Source organism: Sardina pilchardus, chromosome 9 (genome assembly GCF_963854185.1).
Source record: "Sardina pilchardus chromosome 9, fSarPil1.1, whole genome shotgun sequence".
In the NCBI taxonomy this organism is placed as follows: domain Eukaryota; kingdom Metazoa; phylum Chordata; class Actinopteri; order Clupeiformes; family Clupeidae; genus Sardina; species Sardina pilchardus.
Genome location: NC_085002.1, coordinates 6,624,607 through 6,636,776, shown reverse-complemented (window position 1 = coordinate 6,636,776; position 12,170 = coordinate 6,624,607). Strand labels below are relative to the sequence as shown.

Sequence of the window (12,170 nt, the reverse complement as noted above, 5' to 3'; positions counted from 1 at the left end):
AGTTGAGTGACACTATTACAATGGATCCCTTTCAGTTCTAGTGATTTCATGTGTGCTCATACCCTTTTCCTTCCTTAAATTTGATATTGAAAATTGATAAATAAAGATAAATAAATACATAAATAAGGTACAAAAATACAGTATTTACATTTTAAATACATTTACACCCACCGCTGTAGGCTACTCTACATTTGTCATAGACGAGATTGCAGGAACTCAGTACTTTTCTACGCAACAATATCCTTTTCTGAAGCAGTGCTTCCCAAACTGAACAAAAACAAACTACTGAAGCCATTAGCTAGTAGGCCACTGGATGGAGACAAATAAAGGACACTTTATACATGACATTAGATGGACACTACTTTTGGTGTACTGTGTGCTTGTGAAAATCCTCCTTTCCATTCTGATACCCCCGCTAAGCACCCCTCTCTATTGTTCTAACACGGAACGAGGCTTACATTTCCCTGGGGAATTTTGCTAAACTGCACTGACCTCCAATTTCTAGTCAAAGAATCACAGAGTCTGTTGGTTTTGTATATGCAATGGCTAGAAAGTTGCATCAACAGCTCCTTCTCTCGTCCCCTGGCCTTACTAAAGATTGTCCAACCTTATCCTTTAACTGGGTAAATATTGCATCTGTTCAGTGACAAATAGACATGCACCTCGACCTATTTTAGTCCAATTAGATTGTGTGTATTGGTTTCCACTGTATATCAAGTTGTCATTAATATCTTTAGTAAGCCAGGACCTGAGACTAATGAGGTTGCTGTTTTGATTTGAGATAAGATTCTGGCATATAACCTGCTCCCAGCCTGGAAGGTGGAACATACCTGCAGATGTGGATGTGGAATGACACAGCTGAGGTACAAATGAGTGGCCTGCCCTTACAGGTGTGAGTAATCTCCATAACTAGCCTCTGTGAACATTGCCAAAACACGTCTGTCTATCCCTTTTGCAAATAAATGAAAAATAGATTAGCTAGGCCTGCTTCGTTAACTAATGAGCTGAAGATTTATAGCACAAGTGTGTAGCTGAACGTTGGTATTTGCTTACAGCCTGCCGGGCATGACCGCTTACTCTTCCGCTGGCAAAGGGCATCGTGTTAAAGTGCCGTGTTAAAACAATAGGATGGGTGCTTGTCAAAACGCACAGTCCCCAACACTGTGACAACCTGTTGGTACGTTTATATGATGCTCCTCACAACCTGACCTTTGATCTCTGAGGTCACCTCCTCAATGTGTGTGTTTATGTATGGGTGTGTGTGTGTGTGTCACACCCAGGCACGCAGGTCCCCACTCCACCCAAAGCTGCGGCCGCGGAACCAGGCACCACTGATTGGCTGAAACAGCCAGAGGAGGCGGAGCCGGCGGAGCAACCCACAGAAGGTTGCTGCAGCAACCACCACCAGCGGTGACATCATGACGAAGCCAAGGATGATAAGAGCAGAACAGCTGTTGTCGTCAAGGTAACGACATAGGGCAGAGGGGGATGCCATAACCTGTGGAGGGAAGAAGGAGGTTAAAGTTGGTTTAAAGTCTGTATGTGGTGTGTGTGTGTGTGTGTATTTGTGTGTGTATGTGTGTGTAAATGTGTGTATGTACACAGTTACTCATATGTACGCTTGGTGACAGACAAATGCATCATGTATTTCTTCACATATAAGTGCTTATGTTTCTGAATATGTCTGTGTGGCATTGTGTGTATGTGTTTGTAAGTGTTTGTGCAGGTTTGTGTACATTTGTTTGTGCAAATGTTTGCACTGCATGTTTACATATGTGTAGGTGTGCCTCTATGCCGTCATTCTGAGCGTTCGCGTGTGAGACAGTGCGACAGAAGGTAACAGTGTGTGACAGGCTCCTGTCCCGGCCCTCTCCTTATGTTAGATAAGATACAGCCCCTGAGCTGTCAATAACCACTCCCCTACACCCCCACCCTCCCGCCGAGCTGTCAATCGCCTGCCAGCTCCACGCAACATCCACAAAGCTGTGGAGAGCAGGAGAGAGAGAGAGAGAGAGAGAGATAGAGAGAGGGAGGGGAGGAGGGAGGGAGAAAGAAGGTAGTGAAAGAGAGGAGGGGGGCTGGAGAAGACAGTTGGGTAAAAAAAACAGAAAAGGATACAAAGAGACAAATGCTGAACAACAGAAAAAGAAGGTGCGGAGGACAATGCTGTCAAAGAGATACTACAGAGACTGGAAAATGAAAGCACAGCGTAGACAAAAGAGATTCAAATAGGGAACAAGACAATGAGTAGAATACTAAGAGAAAGTATGCACTGAACCATTAAACGCCTAGCCAATAGTGTGATAGGGGCAACACAACACAAATGATATACGGCATGAAGCACCCATAAATTACACATAGCTGGGGCACTAATGGGCAGATATATCATAGATATCGTCCAACTGTAATGACCTTGCAGACAAATATACACAGATAAAATAATGTTTACACACACATATCCATCTACTGTATACACACACACACACACACACACACACACACACAAACACACACACACACACACACACAAACACACACACACACACACACACACACACTTTGGGAGAGCAGGAGAGAGGGAGACAGAGCAATACTGTAAATAGAGAGACAGAAAGAGAGAGAGAGCAAGAGAGAGATACCGATGAACAAAAAGCTAGGTAGAGAAAGAGGAAGGGAGAGAGAGAGGAAAGAGTGTAAATGGGTGAGAGGCTGAGAGAGAGAGAGAGAAAAGTGGGAGGAAGATGGAAGTGGAGCGAAGGAGAGACTCAGGTGGAACACGGGGATCAAAGAGCTCCTTACATGTGGCCATTTTACGCGTCAGCATTTCTCAGAAGCCTCCCAGGCCGAGCCCTCATCACACTAGGGAGAGGCTTAATCAGCCCCTCTAAACCAGCCTGCATTGGCACACCTCAAACGACAGTGCGGGCACACACACATCCCTCCTGCTCCCCCCCCCCCCCCCCCCCCGTGTTGGGCCCGAGGGGCTGGCCGTTTGTGTCGAGCTCATTCAGACAGCCGAGCGGGTCGGGTCTGCACAGACACCCCAGACTAACTTGAACACAGCCGCTCTGGGAACCGAGAGACACTCCCTCCAGTTGTGTCTGAAGGGCCCGGCCCAAACACACTGAATGATTAATGTGTGGTCCCCACAAAAGTCCCTCACTGTGTCTTGAAAGAAACTTGGACTGCGACCTTTTGGGACTGTAGCTTCAGTTTTAATTTCAGCAGTGGTGCAGTGGAGCGCATTATGTCTAACAAAATAGGGATTGTAAGTCAGTCAAAATAGCTCCATTTGATCTGTCCATTTGCCAAATATGAAAGAAAACTAAATCTTGTAGCACTTTTTAGATGACCTTCCTCTGTCTCTGTGAAAAGACTCAAATGGAGAGCTTATATGTGGTCTGCCTTTGTGTTGGGAGTGAACTCACGTGTTGCTCGTGTTTAAATCAAAACGGCTGGCTTAATGGCAATAGTCCATCACAGCTCCGAACAATAGGGTATTGCTGCTCTAACAAGACAGCACTAATGGGCAATAACATAGACACAGCCCAGCCTGTTTGTAATTTCCTAAATCTAAAAGACTATCAAGAGGTCTAGCAAACCAGCATAATTGTAAACAAAGCCAGCAGGTTGCAGCAAATGAGATAATGATTATGCTGCTTTCTCTGGCAGGGGGAGGCTATTACTGGGGTACTGCTTTTAAGTCTTTGTAAGGATTATTTGAGGTTGCGTTGTGGCCTTGTATGCTCTGGCTCAGAATGATGGTTGTGATTAATGGGTTTGTAAGGCAACGGATGGCAAGTAGTCAACTCTGAACGTCTCACCCGCGAGTGGCAGAGAAAGCCTGCGTAGAGGAGCAGTGCGGCGGGAAGCAGCACCACGGCGAAGACGGACGCCAACAGGATCACACATGTCACGGCCAGGCCCACGTTCCATAGGACCAGCCACGTTCCGAACACCAGGCAGCCGCACCGACTCCGGCGGCCGCCCCACACGCTGCCCTCGCAGTGCGCTGTGGGAGGGGGGAGCATGCGGACCCCCTCGGCCATGGCGAACTCATCTTCTTGATCTCTTTCGTCATCACCCACGCCACCGTCATCCAAATCCGAGTCCACGCCACACATCCTACATATAAAACACAGGAAAAAATGGTATTGACTGGTCGACTATGAGACGCGGACATATAATGGGTCAACTACGCAAGGCATAATGAGAAAGAATATAATGCTAGAAATAGGAAATGCTAACTTGTTGCGGACTATTTTAGAATCATGAAAAAAATCATGAGTGCAGAAAAAAATTGATCCATGGGATGGCACTGCTAGGTGGGGACGTTAAACAGAAATAGTGAATTCGTATGACAGGTGTACCGGGACGCTGAACACATGCACCTTGTAAAACAGTCCAAACACAAGTCAACAAACAAAGAGACAAAACTGACAATATGTAATGTAGAAAGTGTCGTCAAACATCTTGAACTAGCACCCAGAAGCTTTGCGCCTCAAATCTTTTACCTGTAACCTATGTACTAGCGACTCCAATACATCTACCAGGTAAGTCAGATATAGGCATGCAGTTAAAAGGCCAGCTATGAGAAATATATTCGGGTGCGTGAAGGTTTAGTTTGAAAGACATTTTACGCATGGCAAAACATCATTACGCACAGAATTACATGGCTTTTGGGAAGTCGTGCTTTGGACACGAGATGTTCCACATAGTCTTATAATATGTAAAGTAAATATTGGCTTTGATAATGAAGTAATGATTAATCAAAATGAGATATCTGTCACAGAAGCCTCCCAATTGATTGCGCAAATCGATCCGATCCTCCGAGGGTCTGATAGATCTGTCACTCGATTTTCAATTATTAGAGCACCTCTCATTTTCTTCTACAGAGCCTTGGCGCCCCCAAAACGTAACATCTCAACATGTCATCTAATTCTTTTGAGGAGTATTTTTTATCATCATCCCGACCATCCATCTTGTTTTCCTAAACAAGTCTATGTCTTTGTAACTGTCATTTTCAAATTAAAAGCAAATCTATCCCGATACAAGTAGACAATATTCTTTTCTTTAGCCTATAACTTTCCTTTGCCTTACAAAAACTGATACATACCTGCTGATGTTCTTGCTTGTCCTTGCTTGGTCCCGGAATAAAGACCTCAGGTTCCAATAACGCGCTCGGTTTGTTTTGAATTCACAATATTTCCAGACACGCGCGGTGTTACAATATTGCTGTCGCAGAATGTCACACACCTCTACTGCCTTGTTAGCGATATAAGCAGTCCGAAATTTGCCAGCGTGCGTCTCCCTCGCTCACTTGCTTTCTCTCTCTCTCCCTCTCTCACACACACACACACACACACACACTTCCCTCCTTTTCCAGTCTGTCCTCTCGCTGCCTTGCTCTCTTACTGATTCTCTTTCTCCCTGTCCATCCCTGCAGTGTGGCTCTGCGAAAGAAGGGATAGAAAGAGAGCGAAAGAGAGAAAGAGCCTGATCACCACAACAAGAAATTCCCATAATTTTCACAAACATCTCCCTTCCTGAGTGGTCTTTTATTACCGAGAGGAGATTATACTGAATGGCCACTCATGTGAGTAATAGGGTAATTTGTTTTCTCAATAATTATGCATTCTCCCTCCCATTCCAACCCAATCCAGATGCTCTGTCCTCTATAATCCCCTGTGGCATCTGAAACAAACAAGTAAAAAAAAGAGACAAACAGAATAATTAAAACAGCACAGCTTCCTTCCCTTGTTTTATTACTTTACCTCCTTACTAGTGACCCCCAAAGGACCCCAAAAAAACGCCTGTAACAGTAAAGCCTCATTACGGCTGTGTCCCATTCACTGCCACCACTGCAGAACTGAATCAATAAACGGCGGCATCAAATATGCATGGCATCACAGCAGATGGAGGGCGGAGGGGCTGGGCGTGAGATCCTTGGCGGAGGTGGCACCAGGGAAGGAGGGGGGGGGGGGGGGGGGTAAAGGGGGGAGATATATTATACATTATACATTACGGGCCCCAGAAGGAATGGACCTGTCGCTGGGTGTTCATCTTAGGCAACTGCAACCGGGCAAGGGCAGATAGTCAGTGAGCAGAAAATGAGAAGAAGAGGGATAGAGAGAGCCACAGAGAGAGAGAGAGAGAGGGGGGGAGAGGAGGAAAGAGACGAGGGGGCCAAGAGCTCAAGGACAGATCTCAGAGAGATATGAGGGGTTGAAGAAGTGAAGTATAAAACTTGAAAAAAAAATGAGATACAGCAAGAGAGGGAAAAAGAGAGTCGAAGGATGAGAAGAGAGAGAGAGATGAGAGAAGAGGAGGAGGAGAGACAGCTGAGGAAGAAGAGGAGGATGAGGAGGAGGAGAGCAGACGAGAGGAAGAGGGGCCGCGGCATGGCTCTGAGTATGACTGCTGATCCTATTGTAAACTGCCCTGAGCTCATTAGGCATGACAGGGCCTCATGCATTTTGCACAAGGCGGATGAGCAGAGGTGGAGAGGGGGACGGGTGGGGTGGGTGGGGTGTGTGTGCTGCTGCTGGTGTTGCTGGTGTTGGAGGTGTGTGTTTGGGGGGATGTTGAAGGTGATAATTGAAACCGAACAAGCTGTGCGGAAAGTTGTGTCTGAAATTATAGTAGGCGTACCACTCATTTATTCTGCTTCTTACGATACCCTTGGTCATTTGCCCCTCCCTTCTCCGCTCACACTGTCCATCACTTTCCATCTCTCTCTCTCTCTCTCTCTCCCACCACCCCACGTTCTCTCTCATGCGTACAATCTTTTTCTCTCACCCACTCACTCATTTCTGTCATTAGACAAACTGACAATGATTTGATGAGCCTGGTATAAATAGCATGGATTGGGCTGCAAGTGCTGTGTTTTGGAGATAAGAGGGAGATTGATTGATTCGTTGGAGGCATTAAATCCATCCCCATTCAGGGTTCCTCTCTCTCTCTCTCTCCTCTCTCTCTCTCTCTCTCTCTCTCTCTCTCGTGTGTACCGCTTTCTTTCTTGCCATCTTCCAGCACCAGCACAGGAGGCTGACAGAAGTGTGAGTAACAGAACGGAAAACTCAGAGAGGACAGGGAGCGAGGACAGGGATGTGGAGTGGCAACAGGGAAGGACAACGTAAGCATGAGACAGACAAGACACCGTTGGGGAAAGCAACAGAGAAAGTCAGAGAGAGAGACTGACACAGTAGGGAGGGGTGGAAGAGAGGAGAAAGGGAGAGGAAGAGGAGGAGGAGGAGAGAACAGGGAATGACGGATAATTAAATTGCCATTTCAGGGCTAATAGCAGACTCTCTTATCTGCCTATTCCGACTGGGGGAAAATGGAAGTCCATTAAATGGACAGAGCAGAACAGCACAGAAACAGGAGAGCATTTGAGAGAACAGGACACAGACAAATGGAGAAAAGAAGAATGTACAGATATAGGGGGAAAAGAGGCTTGGGCGTAACGCTAAAGCCATCTAGGCTTTTTTTAGGCTGGGCCATTCCTCACCCTTACCAGCGACATCCTGAGGTTTCTGATTGGTGGTATTCCGGTGAATTTTTAAACGTTACTGTGAATTTGTAAGCCAAACTAGAATAGGCAGAACTAAACTGCATGGTCATACTGACACTTACTGGCTACTAGTGGTATCTTACGTATCACACTTCTGTGAATGCACTTGTGTCAGGGCACCATTAGTCCTCATTCCCTTGTTCTTGGTAGTCCATGACATTTGGAACATTGAAGGAACATAACCTAACAGCTATAAAACGTCCTTGAACATAGGCAGAGAATTATTGTCTGTCATAGGGCCCAAATTGTCCAGCAGCGCCCCTGAAAAAATAGGTAACATCATTGTCTACATTTTGGATGAGGACACTTTGTGTTCCATTTTCTTGCTTTGCTGATTTAGGCCAACATTGATTGCAGCACACGGTAGGCTACTGCATTCAGCTACAAGCACTAGCCAGTGAGTCCTGACAAAAGAGCCCTTACGTGTTCTGCTCAACAGGAGCTTCCCCTGTATTTCTACAGAGCTCTCCACAAGGTGCCCAGTGCGCAACAGGCCGCGCGCCGGACTAATGGCATGGTGAGCTCTCTCGCCGTGACCTTACACTCGGTCGCCTCTCTAAAAAAAAAAAACATTTGGCGAACCCGCATGGCTATTAACCTCTGACGCATGTCCTGTTTTCGGTCACCATGGTTACAGCCACCAGGAAAGGACAGCCTTTTGCCTTTGTCCATTTTTTTTTTTTTTTTCAATCTCATGGCCAACGGTCTGAGCTGTGTAGGAGGCTACTGCCCTCACCTTCCTCTTAATCTTAATCTTGTGTGTAAGACCAAGGGTGGACTCCCCACCTATACGTTCTGACAGCTGATTCATGAATTCTATCAGTCCTGTTAATAGGAGCCTCTCAGAAGAGAGTAGGATAATTATTCTCTTTGGCAAATCTCCAAAAGACATGTGTCAGGGGAAATTGATTGAAGCATATCAGTATGTATGAATTATTATCCCCTAATAACTTTTTTAATAGCTGTCAGTTACTCATCTCATCGCAGTCTCTAATAAGAACATATCACTGAACGAAAGTTTCTAGACCTCATTTGAACCCTGAATTGGGTGAAGCAGTGTGCCTCTTGCACTGCAGTCCTTATGAAACACAATCCCCTCCATTTTCTCTGCTTCTACCCTCCCTGCAGATGTTACAGGCAATCTTCAGAAGTATTCTCTAGATTGTAGGTTTCACAAAGTAGCCTAGCACAGTAACCAAATGGAATATATATATATATATATATATAAGTATGTATGGTACAGATAAGGCATATTTGTTTAATATGCACTTAGTCTTTTGAGCGTTTGTTATGCGTTATGGTTTGTATAATAGTATTGTTTTGTTATAATTTGTCCATTGATAGAATTTGACATTTATTTTTGCTATTGTCCTTAAATTTAGCCTTACCATGCCATAGTTATTGTTATTATATGATTGATTGAATTACTTATTTAATTGCTATTCTCATATTCATTGTTTTATTTCTCATTAGGTTAGTGCTTAAAATGATTGTGTTATACAGTTTTATTGATAATATTGCTATTCTCCCTATTTTTGTAATTGTTCACTGTTCATTTAATTTGTATTGTTATTTATTTGTATGTCGCTTTGGACAAAGGCGTCTGCTAAATAACTAACCATAACCATAACCATAACCATATACATACAGTATATATATATATATATATATATATATACAGTGGGTATAGTAAGTATTCACACCCATGCTAAAGTTGACTAAAAAGAGGAATATAAAATCATCTTTTGAGAATTGATTGTAATGCCTTAATTCAAAAAATGAGTAAAAATCAAACTGCTAAGGACACTAATTTTCTTTGTGATTGAAGAATGTATCGTAAATAGATAAATGTTCTTCCTTAAATACAGGTTGCATAAGTAATTGACCCCTATGTTAAATTCCCATAGGACCAGGAGGATTTTTTATATGTTTTTATTTTTAAAGGCCAGCTATTTCATGGATCCAGGATATTATGCATCCTGATAAAGTTCCCTTGGCCTTTGAAATTAAAATAGCCCCACATCATCACATACGCTTCACCATAGCTAGAGATTGGCATGGTGCTTTTTCCAGTTAGCCTATTAGCCTGTTTGATTTGCATTGAGCTCAATGAGCATCAAACAGGCTAATAGGCTAACTGGAAAAAGCACCATGCCAATCTCTAGCTATGGTGAAGGGTATGTGATGATGTGGGGCTATTTTAATTTCAAAGGCCAAGGGAACTTTATCAAGATGCATAATATCCTGGATCCATGAAATAGCTGGCCTTTAAAAATAAAAACATATAAAAAATCCTCCTGCTCCTATGGGAATTTAACATAGGGTCCAATTACTTATGCAACCTGTATTTAAGGAAGAACATTTATCTATTTACGATACATTCTTCAATCACAAAGAAAATTAGTGTCCTTAGCGGTTTGATTTTTACTCATTTTTTGAATTAAGGCATTACAATCAATTCTAAAAAGATTATTTTATATTCCTCTTTTTAGTCAACTTTAGCATGGGTGTGAATACTTACTATACCCACTGTATATATATATTTATATATATATAAGTCACTCCCACTCAAGGCATGATTGTTGACATGGTTACAGGGTGCCAGGTTCTGACTGAGGTTTATTCTCAGAAAAGATTTTATAGTTCTACGCTACTATTTCATGTGCCATATTTATTTGGTCATGTTGCTTGTTGTTTGATGCAGTTGTCCAAAAGACGACAAACCTAAATTCGGATACATATTGGAATGGCATACAGTCTGGCTAAAGGCATAGGGGCCCACTTCATGCTCAAGACATAACAGAGCCATCTGGCTCCACTAAAATCTAAAGTCTTCTAACATTTTTCAGTTTGTTAGGCTTTAAATTCATAATCCTTTAACACCTATATGTTAACAGAAGTTATTGTCTTGAATTCCTTTCTGTGTGGCATCTGTTGATGGAAAGAAGGGGAATGACAAGGTGCAGATACAGAGTACCAGTATCCTGTCTAATGATTATGTGGGTGTATTGTAATAAGTAAAAATCTTTATGACAGATACCACTCAAAGTTATGAGAGGGATCCAATAACATGGAATGTCAAGAGACTGTAAGTTCTTTCTTTGTGTTTGTCCAACAATCAACTTATGCATTTCATATGTATTCTTCATTCCATAATACTGCCTAAAGGTCCCTCAGAGTTGCTCTGTTCCCTCACACAGGTAGTGTTTCAGCTGGTCCACTCAGGCATGCTCAGGCTAAGGTGCAGTACCACCAGTCTCCACCAGAGGACAGACATGAGCGATCAGATAAACTTATGAAGATGAGATACAGATCTTCTAATGATCCTCTGTCCTTCTCTATGAGTGAGAGGGCAGATACCTTCAACCTGTCCATTCTACCAGTCTCCAGATTAGGGATTTTAATAAAACGAACTAAATTCAGATGAACAAACTAATATAAATTGCATAATTTGATCCTATCATTGATATGGAAAATGAAAACTTCAAAATAATCTGACACAGCCCTCTCTTTGACTCCCTTCTCCAAGAATAATGGCTGTAATGCTTGAAACTATCAACAACATTTGACACTTTTATGCATCCTGCCTAAATAAAACCTCCCACATCATACGCAAAAAAAAAAAAGCAGTTAACAGTCTACACAAGCCCTTAGTGGTCTCTCGACTCAAATGATGGCCACATGTCGAGAGAGAAGCCAGCGCACCAGACCACACTTCGGTGGAGGTGAACAGTGCATCTAGTGTTCGTCCTTCCTCTCTCTCAGTGGCCACACACTGAACCTCTCGACGGCTGAACGGAACGGAATGGAAAGGTCAGAGCCATTTTCCCCTCACTCTTCCCTCCCCAGGCTGTGCCATTTCCCCTTTCACCTGCACCACACAGCTGGGCCGCACCACCTCTATCCCATAAACCCCTCATGTCCCAGAGTGCAACGGGGTATTTGCATTTTACTGGGCCCATGATAAGGGTCCTCGCCAGCCTCACAAAACTGTCCAGAGAAAGAGCCGGCAGGCAGGTATTTATAGATCAATGTTTTGATATGTAATGCTAATTACACATGTGCAGACGAAAATGTTAAGAATATTAATGTGTGCGCAATTAGTGTTCCAGCCACACACAAACCAGATAGGGAAGTATGTGGCCTAAGTAGGATTTATGACTAAGATAATTACATCTTTTCGGTATACGCCACTTAAAAATTACTCTGGGATAATCATCTATTTATAAGCTTTTAAAGACAGAGACATTCTGTTTTGAAGTACTTAATAAAAACTCCAATTATGGTTTACAGCCATGTGTCTTTCATCTGGTTTTACAGGAATGGAAAACTCATGTGATGAAACTATTTTTTAGATTGTCATTGTCTTTTAAGGCAAACAACAACACGAGAGTTTCTGGAGATCTGGCTCTTTGAAGTAGATATTGTTGGATAAATGAATTTATGATGTCTGACAGCAACAGAGTTCTGATAATCCTTTTCAAAACAGTTTGGGGGTTGTGGTGCTGAAAGCTATATGGTGGTATTGACTGAGGGATGCCACCACAAAGGCTCATGTGGTCCCGAACAAATAAATACACAGATGGAAAGCCAGATG

The 12,170-nt window shown here is 43.3% G+C and overlaps 1 protein-coding gene across 1 annotated transcript; it reads right to left on the bottom strand.

Moving 5' to 3' along the window:
* Positions 1-1,270: 1,270 nt before the first annotated feature.
* LOC134092133 (transmembrane protein 88) lies at positions 1,271-5,496 on the bottom strand. The gene is made up of 3 exons (XM_062544929.1): positions 5,117-5,496; positions 3,825-4,125; positions 1,271-1,498 (listed from the first exon to the last, which is right to left on the bottom strand). Exons 2-3 carry the CDS (start codon positions 4,122-4,124, stop codon positions 1,271-1,273), a joined length of 528 nt encoding a protein of 175 aa, XP_062400913.1. The 5' UTR covers position 4,125; positions 5,117-5,496.
* Between the last annotated feature and the right edge of the window lie 6,674 nt (positions 5,497-12,170).